The following is an 11,883-nucleotide window of genomic DNA, read 5'->3' as shown; positions in this document are numbered from 1 at the left end:
GCCATTTTCTCGCTTATTTCACCCCTGAAACCAGGCGACCCTAATCTCCTTCAATCGCAAATATTTTGACTTCTGTTCAACATACGAGGGGGAGTCAAAAAGTAATGCAAGCTGTTCATTATTTTGCACAACTTTACATCAAATTTAATTAAATTCAGCTCATAAGTATTTGCTTGTGTACTTTTGAACTCAAACTGTTAAAATTCAAGCTTCTTTATTTTTGGCACGAATGACGTCACATCAAAATGGCTACCTTCTTGGAGGTCTGTCAGAGGTAAAGAGCTGAGATTGAATTTCTTGTTTTAGAAGGAGAATCCTCCGATAGCATCCAAAAGAGACTTCAGAATGTTTACAAGGACCAAGCTCTAAATTTTGTCACTGTTTATAGATAGGTCAGACGTGTAAGCAATGAATCGGAAGAAGAGGAAGAGCTGTCCATGTGCTTGTCAGACAGGCATCGTCCCGAGGAGTCAGCCGGACAAATCATGGCAATTGTGTTTTGGGACGTTCATGGCGTGCCTCTCACAGATTTTTTTTAACCACGAGGAGCAACTGTCAATTCTGAACCCTGCATTGAAACATTGAAACAACTGAAAGTGAGAATGTGACGAGTACCGTGACAAGCTGATTTGAAATTTGTGCACGATTACCTTTGATCACTAACGCGGGAAAAGACAATCACATTACAATACGGTACATCTGCCTGGCTTTTGTCTGTGCTATTAACATAATCAGAAACATTCTTCACTAAACTGTGTATAATGACGCAAACGTATCCACTGTTTTATGCAGTAGCATTTTCTCAGTGACAAAATACCACACAACAGGAAATAGAAGAGAATATTACGATGGCATTGAAAGTTTCTTTTCGGTTGACATGTGATTGAAAGTGAATAAGGGCTGCTTTGGTTTACAAAGCAATGCAGGCGTATAGCATTGTTAGCATACTGACTGAGAGTAAAATGATTCTGAACAAATAAAAACCTCGAAAATGAACGACAGTGGAACTTCCCCTGTTCCAGCGGCTGGCCTCTTGGTTGTAGCCAATGCCAGCGATGACTACAGCGACTACTACTACAACAACGACGATACTGTGAGTTATATTCCTCTCACGGAGGTCTTATTTTCACTCCTGGGAAGCCGTTGCTCTGTTGCTCATAAAGTTTTCAGATGTTCCTTAAAGTACATCTTAAAGCTAGGCTCTCTAATTGACGTCAGCCTCTGGTGCATAGCGCTTAAAATGGAAAGCCACGAGCAATAACTTCTCAAACCACCGAGGTTGAAGAATTCAAACCAGCATCATAGCCGACCACGGATAGAAAGAGCACTAACAATTTTGTAGCACGCCCTTTCGGTCTTTAGCTAGCACATAAGAAAATAGTTCATTTTTTTCGCATAAATATAACAGTCGTAATTACGTGATCAATCTGAGATGTCTTCGTGTCGTTTGGACTGTGAGTTTTCTGTTTCCCATCTCCACCGTGTTCAACTCCCATGATCGACTGTTGTGTGACACGTAACGTCTCTTGTCGTCTTCGTGGATTTCTGAAAACAGAAAAGGCTTCTTGCTTATTTTAATATGTGTTTAGGAAGAAATTGAAAAGGGGTATTGTGAAGACAGTGGTAGGACAATTTTACAATATCTGTTTTGTAGCATACATTAAAATTTAAGGAAGGGAAGATCTACGGTGGTCTGCCAACGAAAGACAGTGGGTTCGAACCCTGTCAGGTGCCCGACGTTGTGTCCATGGGAAAGGCGCTTTACACTAATTTTCCTCACTTCACCCTGGTGGAAATGAGTACCTGGCAAAAGATCTTGTCAATTTGCTCGTGTTTGCGCGCTTCATCGGCTGTTTGCATTGTATGCTGACTGGACGCTGAGAATGTTTCTAAATGTACCTGATCTTCTTGGGTGATAATAATATAGATTATACAGGTTTAGAGTAGGTTAATGTTGAACAGGATATGCGCTATATAAATGCTGTGTATTATTGTTAAGGGAAAAGGAATTATCTCCACTTCTTTCCTGAACACTTCGTATACGATTTTTTACCCGTTTTCTCTCAAACCTTTATGGATAAAACTTAACTTTTCCACCTGGCCTCCTCAACTACTATTTTCCCAGGCCGGCACTCCACCCAAAATCCACACAAGCTTATCTAATGTACATTTTGATTATGCATATTATGTGACATTTTAGACATATATGGATGTGCTTGTAATTACACTTTCTTTGTAAAGTACAGTTTTAATTTTAAAACAAAACTATTTTTCAAAAGCTTTAAAATTCTATAAAAAATGCATTGCTTTGCAATTTTGAAAGTTACTCGAGTGCAGTGTCGAAGAATACCGTACTTCCAGGTTGTGTTGAAAGCTTTTCGGGGGTCGAAAAACATGGCACATCCTCACAATTTACAACAATATCTTCATTGATGAGACCTTGCTGCTCATGGTTACGGAAGCACGCTTCGAGCTTTTGAATTTCCATTATCGCGCGGATTTACATGGATTGCCGCCGAAGGTCATGATCTTGAGAAATCCAGAAACTGCTTTTTTCTCACGTGATCTTAACGGGGAATGCACAAGAGGACAGCTTCTGAAAGTTGGTGTTTTTCAGCGCTTGTCTAATTACATCTCGCGTCTTGAAAAGAATCAGATCAGTCATTCTCTTCAGTGCGTTCTTACTGGGGATGGCCACGCACGGCGTTCGGGAAGCTCCCAAAGAGGAGTGAGGCATAAAGTTCCATTTTCCTTTTGAGAATGTTTGCTCAGCTCGGCAGCCGCACCCGCTTCGGCGAACGATACTTTTTGGAATATTGGGTGCTTGGGAAGGGTAAAAAGAGTTGTTGTTATATATATATATATATATATATATATATATATATATATATATATATATGTTGATCTGGTATGGTCTGACTCCGGGGCTCCCCGCCCGCTATCGAGCCCAACGAGGGGACACAGTGCTCGGATATTCGGAGCAGTGCCAAGGTTACCCCCTGAGTTATATTCTTCACGAGAGTGGAATAGACCCATTTGTTAGAATTGACCCAAGGACAGAGTGGCGGTTCTTCAGCTCTTAACTGATTGAGTAGCATGGGCCAAACTCTAAGAGGAAAACGTGGGCCAAACAGTGCATTGACGAGGGCTAGTCTGCAGACTGATTTCACCTCGACCACCGGGTACCGTTTCCCTCCGCATGAGTCTCACCTCAGGGTCAACACGGCGCCCATTCTGTGTGATGTGGAAGCTCTAGATTTGTTCTACGTGGTCAGCGGTGGAAGAAAAGATTGAAGAAGGTAGTGAGCAGGAAGGAGAAGTGTACGATACACCAAAGGAGGTGTCGCGTGTGGAACCCAGAGGGTTGAGGTCCATGTGCCACGTCTCATCATTTGAAGGGTTTCATGTCCTGTAGACAGTGATCCCACAATCCATGTGTGTCTGTATGTGTGTGTGTGTGTGTGTGTGTGTGTGTGTGTGTGTGTGTGTGTGTGTGTGTGAACTGTGGACAGACGAAAGTGAAAAGACTATATAAAGGCGTTCTTGCAGTTAACCCATTAATGCATGGCCTCTCAAAGTTTGGTGAAATGTGGACTCATCATACCTTGTAACATCAGATAAAAGGATCTGTGTTGCTTTTGTGGCAATTCAAAAATTAACCATACGTTTCATGCTTCCGAAAGTCCGTTCCATTAATGGAGCGCCGTGCGCGAGAGGGGGTGTGTTATTGAGGCAGTGTACCATAAGCTGTAAGCTTAAAACAAGTAAAAATTACAACATAATGAAAGAAAGGTAGTACAAAAATGCAAGCACAATATCAAAACACACAGCGTCTGTTTGCTTAAGAAACAAAAACTCGAATAATTGTTATTTGATTTCAATTTTTAAAGAATATTAATCTAATCACGGCGGTCACCAAAAGGAAACACAAACTCAAACGCCATTTGAGATCACTTTACACTCGTGCAAACAGAAAATCGTGAAATTATCCGGGTGTTAAACGGTTCGCCAGTACCCATCAAATAATAGGCCTATGTAGGTTTTTTATTTCCTTCTTCCGCTGGAAAGTTGTAGCCTGACAGGAAGGGTCGAAGAAGCTTGTCGCCTAAATACGGATCTTCACTCTCTCCCTCTCTCTCTCCCCCCCCCCTCTCTCTCTCTCTCTCTCTCTCTCTCTCTCTCTCTCTCTCTCTCTCTCTCTCTCTTGCCCTCGCTTTCTCGTTCATTCTGTCTATCCGTGTCTCTCTCTCTCTCTCTGTCTTTCACTAGCAATCTCACATTTCCACTTACGACAACCCACTGATCCCCACAGTGTTACGCATTAAATTCTTCAATTGTCTGGAAGGGGGGGGGGGGGTCCGTCCCCTTACCGGTCTCCTCCCTGTAAAAACTAGTTTGTTTAGGGGTTGTTGTATTTTTGATTATTGCTTTTTTTTTGCTTTTTTCTCTCCGATGCATGAAAGCATTAACGCATAACGCCTTCTTTCTCCTACACGCTTCAGACAAATATTTGTCCTGTGTGTAACGAGTGGACAGGCGGATCACATCAGAGTAACGCTCAAGGTCGTTATGTCAGTTGATCGCTCTCTCTCCAACTCTTAGCCCTTTTTTTTCTTTTGTCTTTGTTTGGCTTTAGGTTTCATGTTCAAGGCACTTTTCATAACAGTTTTGGTATTAGAAAAAGGTAGCTCCTCGTACATGTTCACCGTCTGCGATATGACTGACACACTAGTAAAGGCCTAACCGAGGTCTCAAATTAGAATTCACTTGACCTACCACGCACGCGCATCCATGGTCTACATTCTTTGTGGGACCAACATGGGTGTAGCCATCACGTCATGCAAAAACGATTTTAACTTATTTTGAGAATAAACCTTCACCTGCGACATTGTTTTAGAGCTTTGCAAGTTTCCAAGAAATAGATTTAACCCTTGGAATTCTTCAGGTGTCGAACTATGCACCTCCAAATAGGCCTAGATCTAGTGCCAGCCAGCTAAGTATATTGCACCATGTCGTCCCTCCCCTTCCCCCCTTCCCCGATTGTCTCCTAACCCCTTCTTTTCAGTCCCCCCCCCCTCACAACAATTTTTCTGTTTCTATGATAATGATAGTCTCCGTTCTCATCCAGTCGAGTCCTGGTGATACCATGTCTGCCTTTGCTTACAAATACATTTTCATCCACGACGATGAATTTCCGGCTAACTATCAGATAGACATAGATCTAGTGTTTTATGTCTGTTGAAGTCGAACTCAAACTCGTGGTATTTGCTAGTTAGAGGTTAAACATGCTCACCAAAAACGTGAGTTCGATTTCCATTTTGGGAAATCCATTTTGTTTAGTATCTTCCTTTTTCTGCACTGGTGTATTTTTGCTCTCCCAGTTTACTGCCTTCACAGAGACCTGATTGTGTGCAGTCCATTAATAAGTGAAGAATTGGTGTGCTGTGTTGATGGTTATACTCTTCTGAAGAAGTGTTCAGTGGTCAAAGAAGGATCAAAATAGTTCTGATCAGGCTTGAACTCACATCAAGAACTCCTTTGTGTTGGTCAAATTCTTGACCAGCATGGCCATACTGACACTGTTAGCTGACATTAACCCCTTCACTTCTACGGCGACGTAGGACTCATGTCTCCTCCAACACGCCTCGGTGTGCTTCAAGTGACCGTCTTTCAGGCGACTCTTAACGTAAATATATTTTTAATTTGTCAGGGTTTGATGAAGCAGAAGTTATTTAGCTTTAAATTTATCTGCTGCATAAGCTGGTAGTTCAGGGCTTTAACCCCTTCATTGCCTAGCCCTTGTCGGGCTCTCTGGTTGGACTGTACGAATAAGAGGACTCCCGTTGTATATACCCGTTATTCATCCGTCTCTCTTCATCCACCTCGCCCACCAACAACCCTTTCTCCCATTCCCATTTCTCAACCCATCATCCCATTCCTTAACCCCTCCCGTTATATAATATACATATTACATTATATATAATGTTACTTATGTATATTATCATACATATACATTTAAATATACATATACATATATATATATTTAAATATACATACATTTACACATACATAATAGATACATATAACAAATATACAGGGAGATTCAAAAGAATACGCTAAAATATCCACGCGATATTTCAAAAACGAAAAACAGTAGAAAACAAGATTCTACACCCTTCAAGTTCAAGTTTTTATTTCTTGTTTTACTCAGTGTTTCCACCAGCAGCAGCACGGACAGCATTAAGCCGATAGATCTATGAGAATTCCTCCCAAACGCGCCTCAGAATTTCCCAGGCCACTGTGTTGATTGTAGCTGTTATTTGATCCTTCGTGTCATTGATATTAGCTGTAAGTGGTAGCTCATAAACTTTTGCTTTAACATATCCCCACAAGAATTTAATTTTCAACAAGATGAAGCACCGCCCCATTAGCATCTCTGGGTTCTAGCTTATCTGAATGAAAACGTGCCTAAGTGGCGGATTAGTAGGAGTGGTGCTAAAGACATCGCTCTCTGCGGTTGGCCTGCCCTATCCCCGGACTTCACTGTTTGTGTTTTTTTGTGGGGGTATGTTAAAAACAAAGTTGATGTTCCACCACTTCCAGCATATCAACACGGTGGACCGAGACATTCTGGGGTGCGTTTGGGAAGAATTCTCATATCGGCTTGATACTGTCCGTGCTGCCGGTAGAGGCCACATTGAACACTTTAAAAATATGAAATATAAACTTGAATGAATGTACAAAACGTGCGACCAAGCTAGGGTTGTTTTTTTGTTTTTCTTATTATTGTTTTTCGATTTTTAAATATCGCGAGAGGATTTTGGTGTATTCTTTTTTTTAATCACCCTGTATAAAATTTTTTTTTTTTAAATACATACCCATCTCGCCTACCAACTACCCATCCTCCCTTTCTCCACCTTTCCCCAATCCCACCTCCCATTCCCAGTCCCTAACCCATTCCTCAAACCCATTTCCCAATCTATTCCCCAATCCCTCCTCCCTTTCCCTAACACTTTTCTCCCAAAGTCCATCGACAATGATTAGTTTGTCATTTAGCCACACTTGTTCACTTTAGTCTGTTCTCGTTAATTTAAAAAACAGTCTGACTCATTTATTAATTTTCTTGTACGCAAGTAACTTTGCACTTTAAAAAATACATTTTTGATTGGCAGATGTCCTACGGGAGTGACATGCAAAGTTACGTACTCATTGTTGCATATGAATTAGAACGCGGTCAGACGAAAGTGAACAAGCTATAGACCGTGTTTTATAGAAGGGTTTTATAGTGTAGTATTGATGAAAATAAGGCAACCTTTTTTTTACTGTTCAGGTGAATGCTTTAAATCGCGTATTGTCTTTTAACCCACTCTAGGTTGACACACGTATTTCTTTGTTATTCAAATCGGATTGAAATGTCCTAATTACCTTGATTTGTCTGCTACTTACGTGTATCCTGAAAGAAGGGGTTTTCTTTTAGTCCTGAGGAGTTACTTTTTCTTTGAACACGAAAGAATGAATAATTTCCTCTTTCAACCGGCCTACTGAAGGTAGAAATCAGCACTGCTGAAACTGTACAATGTTAATAAAACTCCTAAGGTACAAAATTCCAGAGTTTCTCACAGATTAAAACTTGACACGTGTGAGACAGCGACTACGAATCTCATAACTGAGCAAACTTCTAACTGCTAGTACTTTTTTAGATTTTACATTATTCTCTGCAGGTTTTTTTATATTTTGAGTGCACAGTTTGGACCCACCACCAACCACCCCCCCCCCCCCCCCACACACACACCCCACACACACTCAAAAAACCATCAACAAACAGCAGGGCTATCGCTTTATTCTTGAGTATACCGATAAAGACACTTGCAGAAAAGTGAGGTTTTAAAACGTGTCCCCACTCCAAAAAATAGGTCACTTATCAGTGAAAATGATCACGAAGGTCGTTAGTGACGTCACTTGAGGAGAGTTCCATTGTACCCAACAATGGTCTAAAATTATTCTGTAACAATAGTTAAACCTTGGTCAGGACTCAGTAGAACTCGCAACCACTGATATCATAACTTCATTTGCGGAAAGTGTGACGCTGAACTCTCCTCCCCCCCCCCCCCCCTCTTTTGTTGTTGTTGTTGTTGTAACGGAATACTTTTAGTAATACATGTAGTAGATATGATTTGGTAGATGATCGCTCACATCTCTGAGCATTGCGTGAGTGTGTATTTCAACTGTTATGCCGTTCCCGTTTGCCTGTCAGCATGCTTCTGTTTGTCTATCGCTATTAGTTGCCCGCGGTCACTACAGGGAGATAGGAATCCCAATTCTGATACGTTATTATTGTATTTCGATATCAAGGAATAAAATGGGGTTATTCTAGTAATGGGTAAGGGCTAAGATAAAACGAATCATTTAGCGACAGAGGTTAAAAATCATTCTCTTGAAAAGCGGTTCAAAGTTTATTACCTTCTTCTCGAATTCTTCGTTCACGCTGCTTTAGTGTGTTATAGGGGACATTACACATGTAATTGCAAGTGAAACTAATAGTTTTCAGTCCAATTTATGCCTCCAGCTGGTTTTCAGCCGATCGTAAGACTAGTAAGCTATTATCATTTTTGCTTATACCTTAGTCTTGATGACCGTTGGGGCACCAGGGATGATCGGGTAACCATTTTTCTCCATCCGTCTCTACTTTCAGTCTTTCGAGGTGCTTATTCACTCAACTTCAAACCTGTCAATTCCGTTACGTTGTCTTTCTTTCTCTTTTTCTGCTTGCCTTTCCTTCTCCCTCCCTGTACAGTGCCCTGTTGGAACATCTTTGCCAGTCCTGTTGATCTATGTATGTGCCAATCCCATCTCAGATTGCGTTTTTTTCACAGTGGTCAAAAGACCTTCATCGGGCCCAATGCATGGCTGATTCTGTTCCTTACTTCCGGAATTCCTCATTAAAACGTGTTTACTATTATACGCTACATAAATCTGAAGCACACGTAGGCTATCCTTGTTGTCATGGAGTCAAGCTGTGCCTATTCTCTTAACGATTTATTGCTGCAATATTGTGTGGCATTTGTGACCTAGTGGTTAGGCTTCTGAGCTCGCAAACGAAAGGGCGTAGTTTCGAACTCCGTCAGTGTGGGAAGACGGAGGTTGTGTCTTTGGGAAATGCAGTTCACACTGGGGGGTTTTCTTACTTCAATAAGTACCTCTGCTATATTCAGCGAAAGATCGTGTCAGTTTGGTAGTGTTGAAGCGCTCCCTCGACTGCTTGCATTGTACTCTGAGGTATCGAATGTACGGGGGGGGGGGGGGGTAAGAATAAAAGAATAAAAGGGAGGGGGTGGACAAATGGTCAATATTCATAAACGGGACGGGAGGTGGGGGTGTTGGAATAAAAAAAGGGGGGGGGTACTATAGAACATCTGAAAGATGACCTTTACTGGCAGGTTAAAAACAGGCCACACCCTGTGCAAACGTGTCATGAACTGAAGGCTGCATTTCACCAAGAATGGCAAGGGATTCCTTAAGCAACCAAAAGGACTTTAATTCAGTCAATGAACAGATGTTTTGTAGCAGTAAATCAAGTTGGAAGAGGCCACACGCAACACTGGGCAAACTTTGGTTTGGATTTTTCATCAAGTGTTAGTGTGAATAAAGTTATCAAAGAAAGACACTAGACACTTATTCTTTTTATGTCATGCTGGCGGAAAATGAATGTACATCATGTGTACCAAATTTCGCTCAGTTATGTAAAATAGTAAATGAGCTATTGTACTTTGACGGTGGGCGTGACAGAACTTTTGCAACACGGTATATTATTATAAAAGTACTTTATCTTCAAATGTGAACGTAATAAGTGAAAAGGGTTGTTCCACGCATTTTCTTGTAGTGTCGATTCAGGAGCTGGACGCAAATAAATTTCGTCCAATTTTGTTTTGTTTTATTTTATTGTGGGTTTTGTTTTTGTTTTGTTTTTGTGCTTTTTTATTTTGTTTTGTAGCTGTATTGTAACGTTGCATGAGCAAATCTAATATTGGTGAAGTTTTGTGACATCGAAAGTTCAAATGTGACATCTTTTCTTTTTAGTAGCCTATCGCTCACGTACCTTGTAAGATCAAATGTGAACATAGCAGCTTCAAATAGAATACTATTTCTTTTCAAATATGACATTTGTTTCTGCATTCATTCACATTTGAAATGGTAATTTTCACATTTGAACGCACTATGTACTCATACAATTTTGCCCTAGCTGTGCTCACAAATGAAACTGTATGTCACATTTGACCTTCCTACGTCACATTTCAACTTGCTATGTTCACAACTAAAATCTGACATTGCCACAGACAGGTGTCTAAAAATAAAAAGACCAATTAAAAGTGAAATGTTTTCTAAGGGGCTTTTTTAAAGACAGAGGCTACAAATAATCTTAGAGCTAAAACTAAATGTTGATCAGAAGATTCAAATATCAACCCAAAAATATGCCATATTATTGTTCAACATTTCTAACGGCATATTCGAGCTTGTCTATTTAAAAAATAATCATCACTTTGAGCAATACTTTGAATAGCCATCTTCTCTTAGTTTGCTTGGAAATGCCAGTAACAAAATAAATGTTTTCTTTAATGCACAAATGCACAGCATGGTTGATTTTGAAGAAATTGTAAAGGTTTGTATTTCACTCAATTTTGGATGAAACTTGATACGATACTTTTTAAAAGACGTTTGGCGATTTTCTTCATATCGACAATTTATCATCTCGTAAGTTGAGTTTCATTTGTTTAAAGTTTAGTTGAAAGTTGAAAGTTTTTGCTCTTTAGATAATTGGTCCACTGTATTAATTTCATTTTCACTTTGGCCATCGTCTACTTTGAATTGTTGTACTATGTTCTTTTCTCTCCTCGTCTATAATTAGAATGTGTCTATCTTTTTGCCAGTACATTTTGTTGCTTAGGACCATTGTTTTTGTATTCTCATCTTTCATGTCGAGGCCTGCCTTACCGAGCTGTTTTCTTTCACTACGTTCATAATGATAGAGAGATTTTCATTTGAGTTTGCAAGCAGGACTTTATCATCTGTGCATCTCAAGTTATAGATGTTTCGGACCCCAGTATTGACACCTTGCAGGTCTTGAGATTCTCTCAAAAGTGAACTCCGAAGAGATGTTGAAAAGATATGGAGAGAGGACATAAACGTATCTCATTCCTCTGCGGATTTTGGTATATTATATTTTGAAAGGTCACTACCAACTTAAATTGCTGCGTTCAGCAACTAAGAGAGATTTCCAACGATTCTGATGATATCCTTGCCATCGACACCTATCTTCTTCAAACACTCAATTAGCTTGATAAGGGGGGATTCTATCTATAAAAATGGGAATATTAATAAAAGGGCGCGGCTCTAGCATTCCTTTCACAAGATGTATACCAACGACTTGTAGCTGGTCTATTTAATTTTAAGAACACCTCGCCCTGGGCGAAGTTGTGACACTAAAATATTGTGTGGGTGTGAGATTTGTGAGAATCTAAAGTATTTTTAAGAATGGTAAGTGAGATCGGAGTTGCAAAACGTTGAACATGGCTGTCAAATGTTGAGTGCATGGTTTTGTTATTAATACCACCGCACAGCCTATTATTTTAAAACAACCCCACAATGACTGCTCTCGGACATCTTTTCAAGTCACAGAGCGCCCTTTTTTCTAACTGAAATTCACATAATTCGGTCTAGATTCTATACCTTGATACCACTACGCTAAGCTCTTTTTCATATCTGGAATGTACTATAATACTATATACTGTACCTGACTTTATTCAGATCACCGGTATATCTTTCTTTTCGATCTACAACAATAATTGAAAATGCTGATGATGATGATGGTGATGGCGATGGTAGTGG

At 40.2% G+C, this 11,883-nt stretch overlaps 1 protein-coding gene across 2 annotated transcripts in view; it reads right to left on the bottom strand.

Moving 5' to 3' along the window:
• LOC101854869 (glucose transporter type 1) overlaps positions 1–7,670 on the bottom strand; it is a 32,089-nt gene extending 24,419 nt beyond the window's left edge. For both annotated transcript variants that reach the window (XM_035970071.1, XM_005099534.3), the window contains exons 1-2: positions 7,447–7,670; positions 1,419–1,545 (exon numbers count right to left, since the gene is read on the bottom strand). In XM_035970071.1, the coding sequence (XP_035825964.1) occupies positions 1,419–1,496 (78 nt within the window). In that variant the 5' untranslated portion in view covers positions 1,497–1,545; positions 7,447–7,670. The remainder of the gene's footprint in view (positions 1–1,418; positions 1,546–7,446) is intronic.
• Positions 7,671–11,883: the final 4,213 nt, after the last annotated feature.

The sequence above is a fragment of the Aplysia californica genome, unplaced genomic scaffold (assembly GCF_000002075.1).
Source record: "Aplysia californica isolate F4 #8 unplaced genomic scaffold, AplCal3.0 scaffold00216, whole genome shotgun sequence".
NCBI classification, from domain to species: domain Eukaryota; kingdom Metazoa; phylum Mollusca; class Gastropoda; order Aplysiida; family Aplysiidae; genus Aplysia; species Aplysia californica.
Note: the sequence above shows the minus strand (reverse complement) of the source record. Positions and strands in the feature narration are given on the sequence as shown.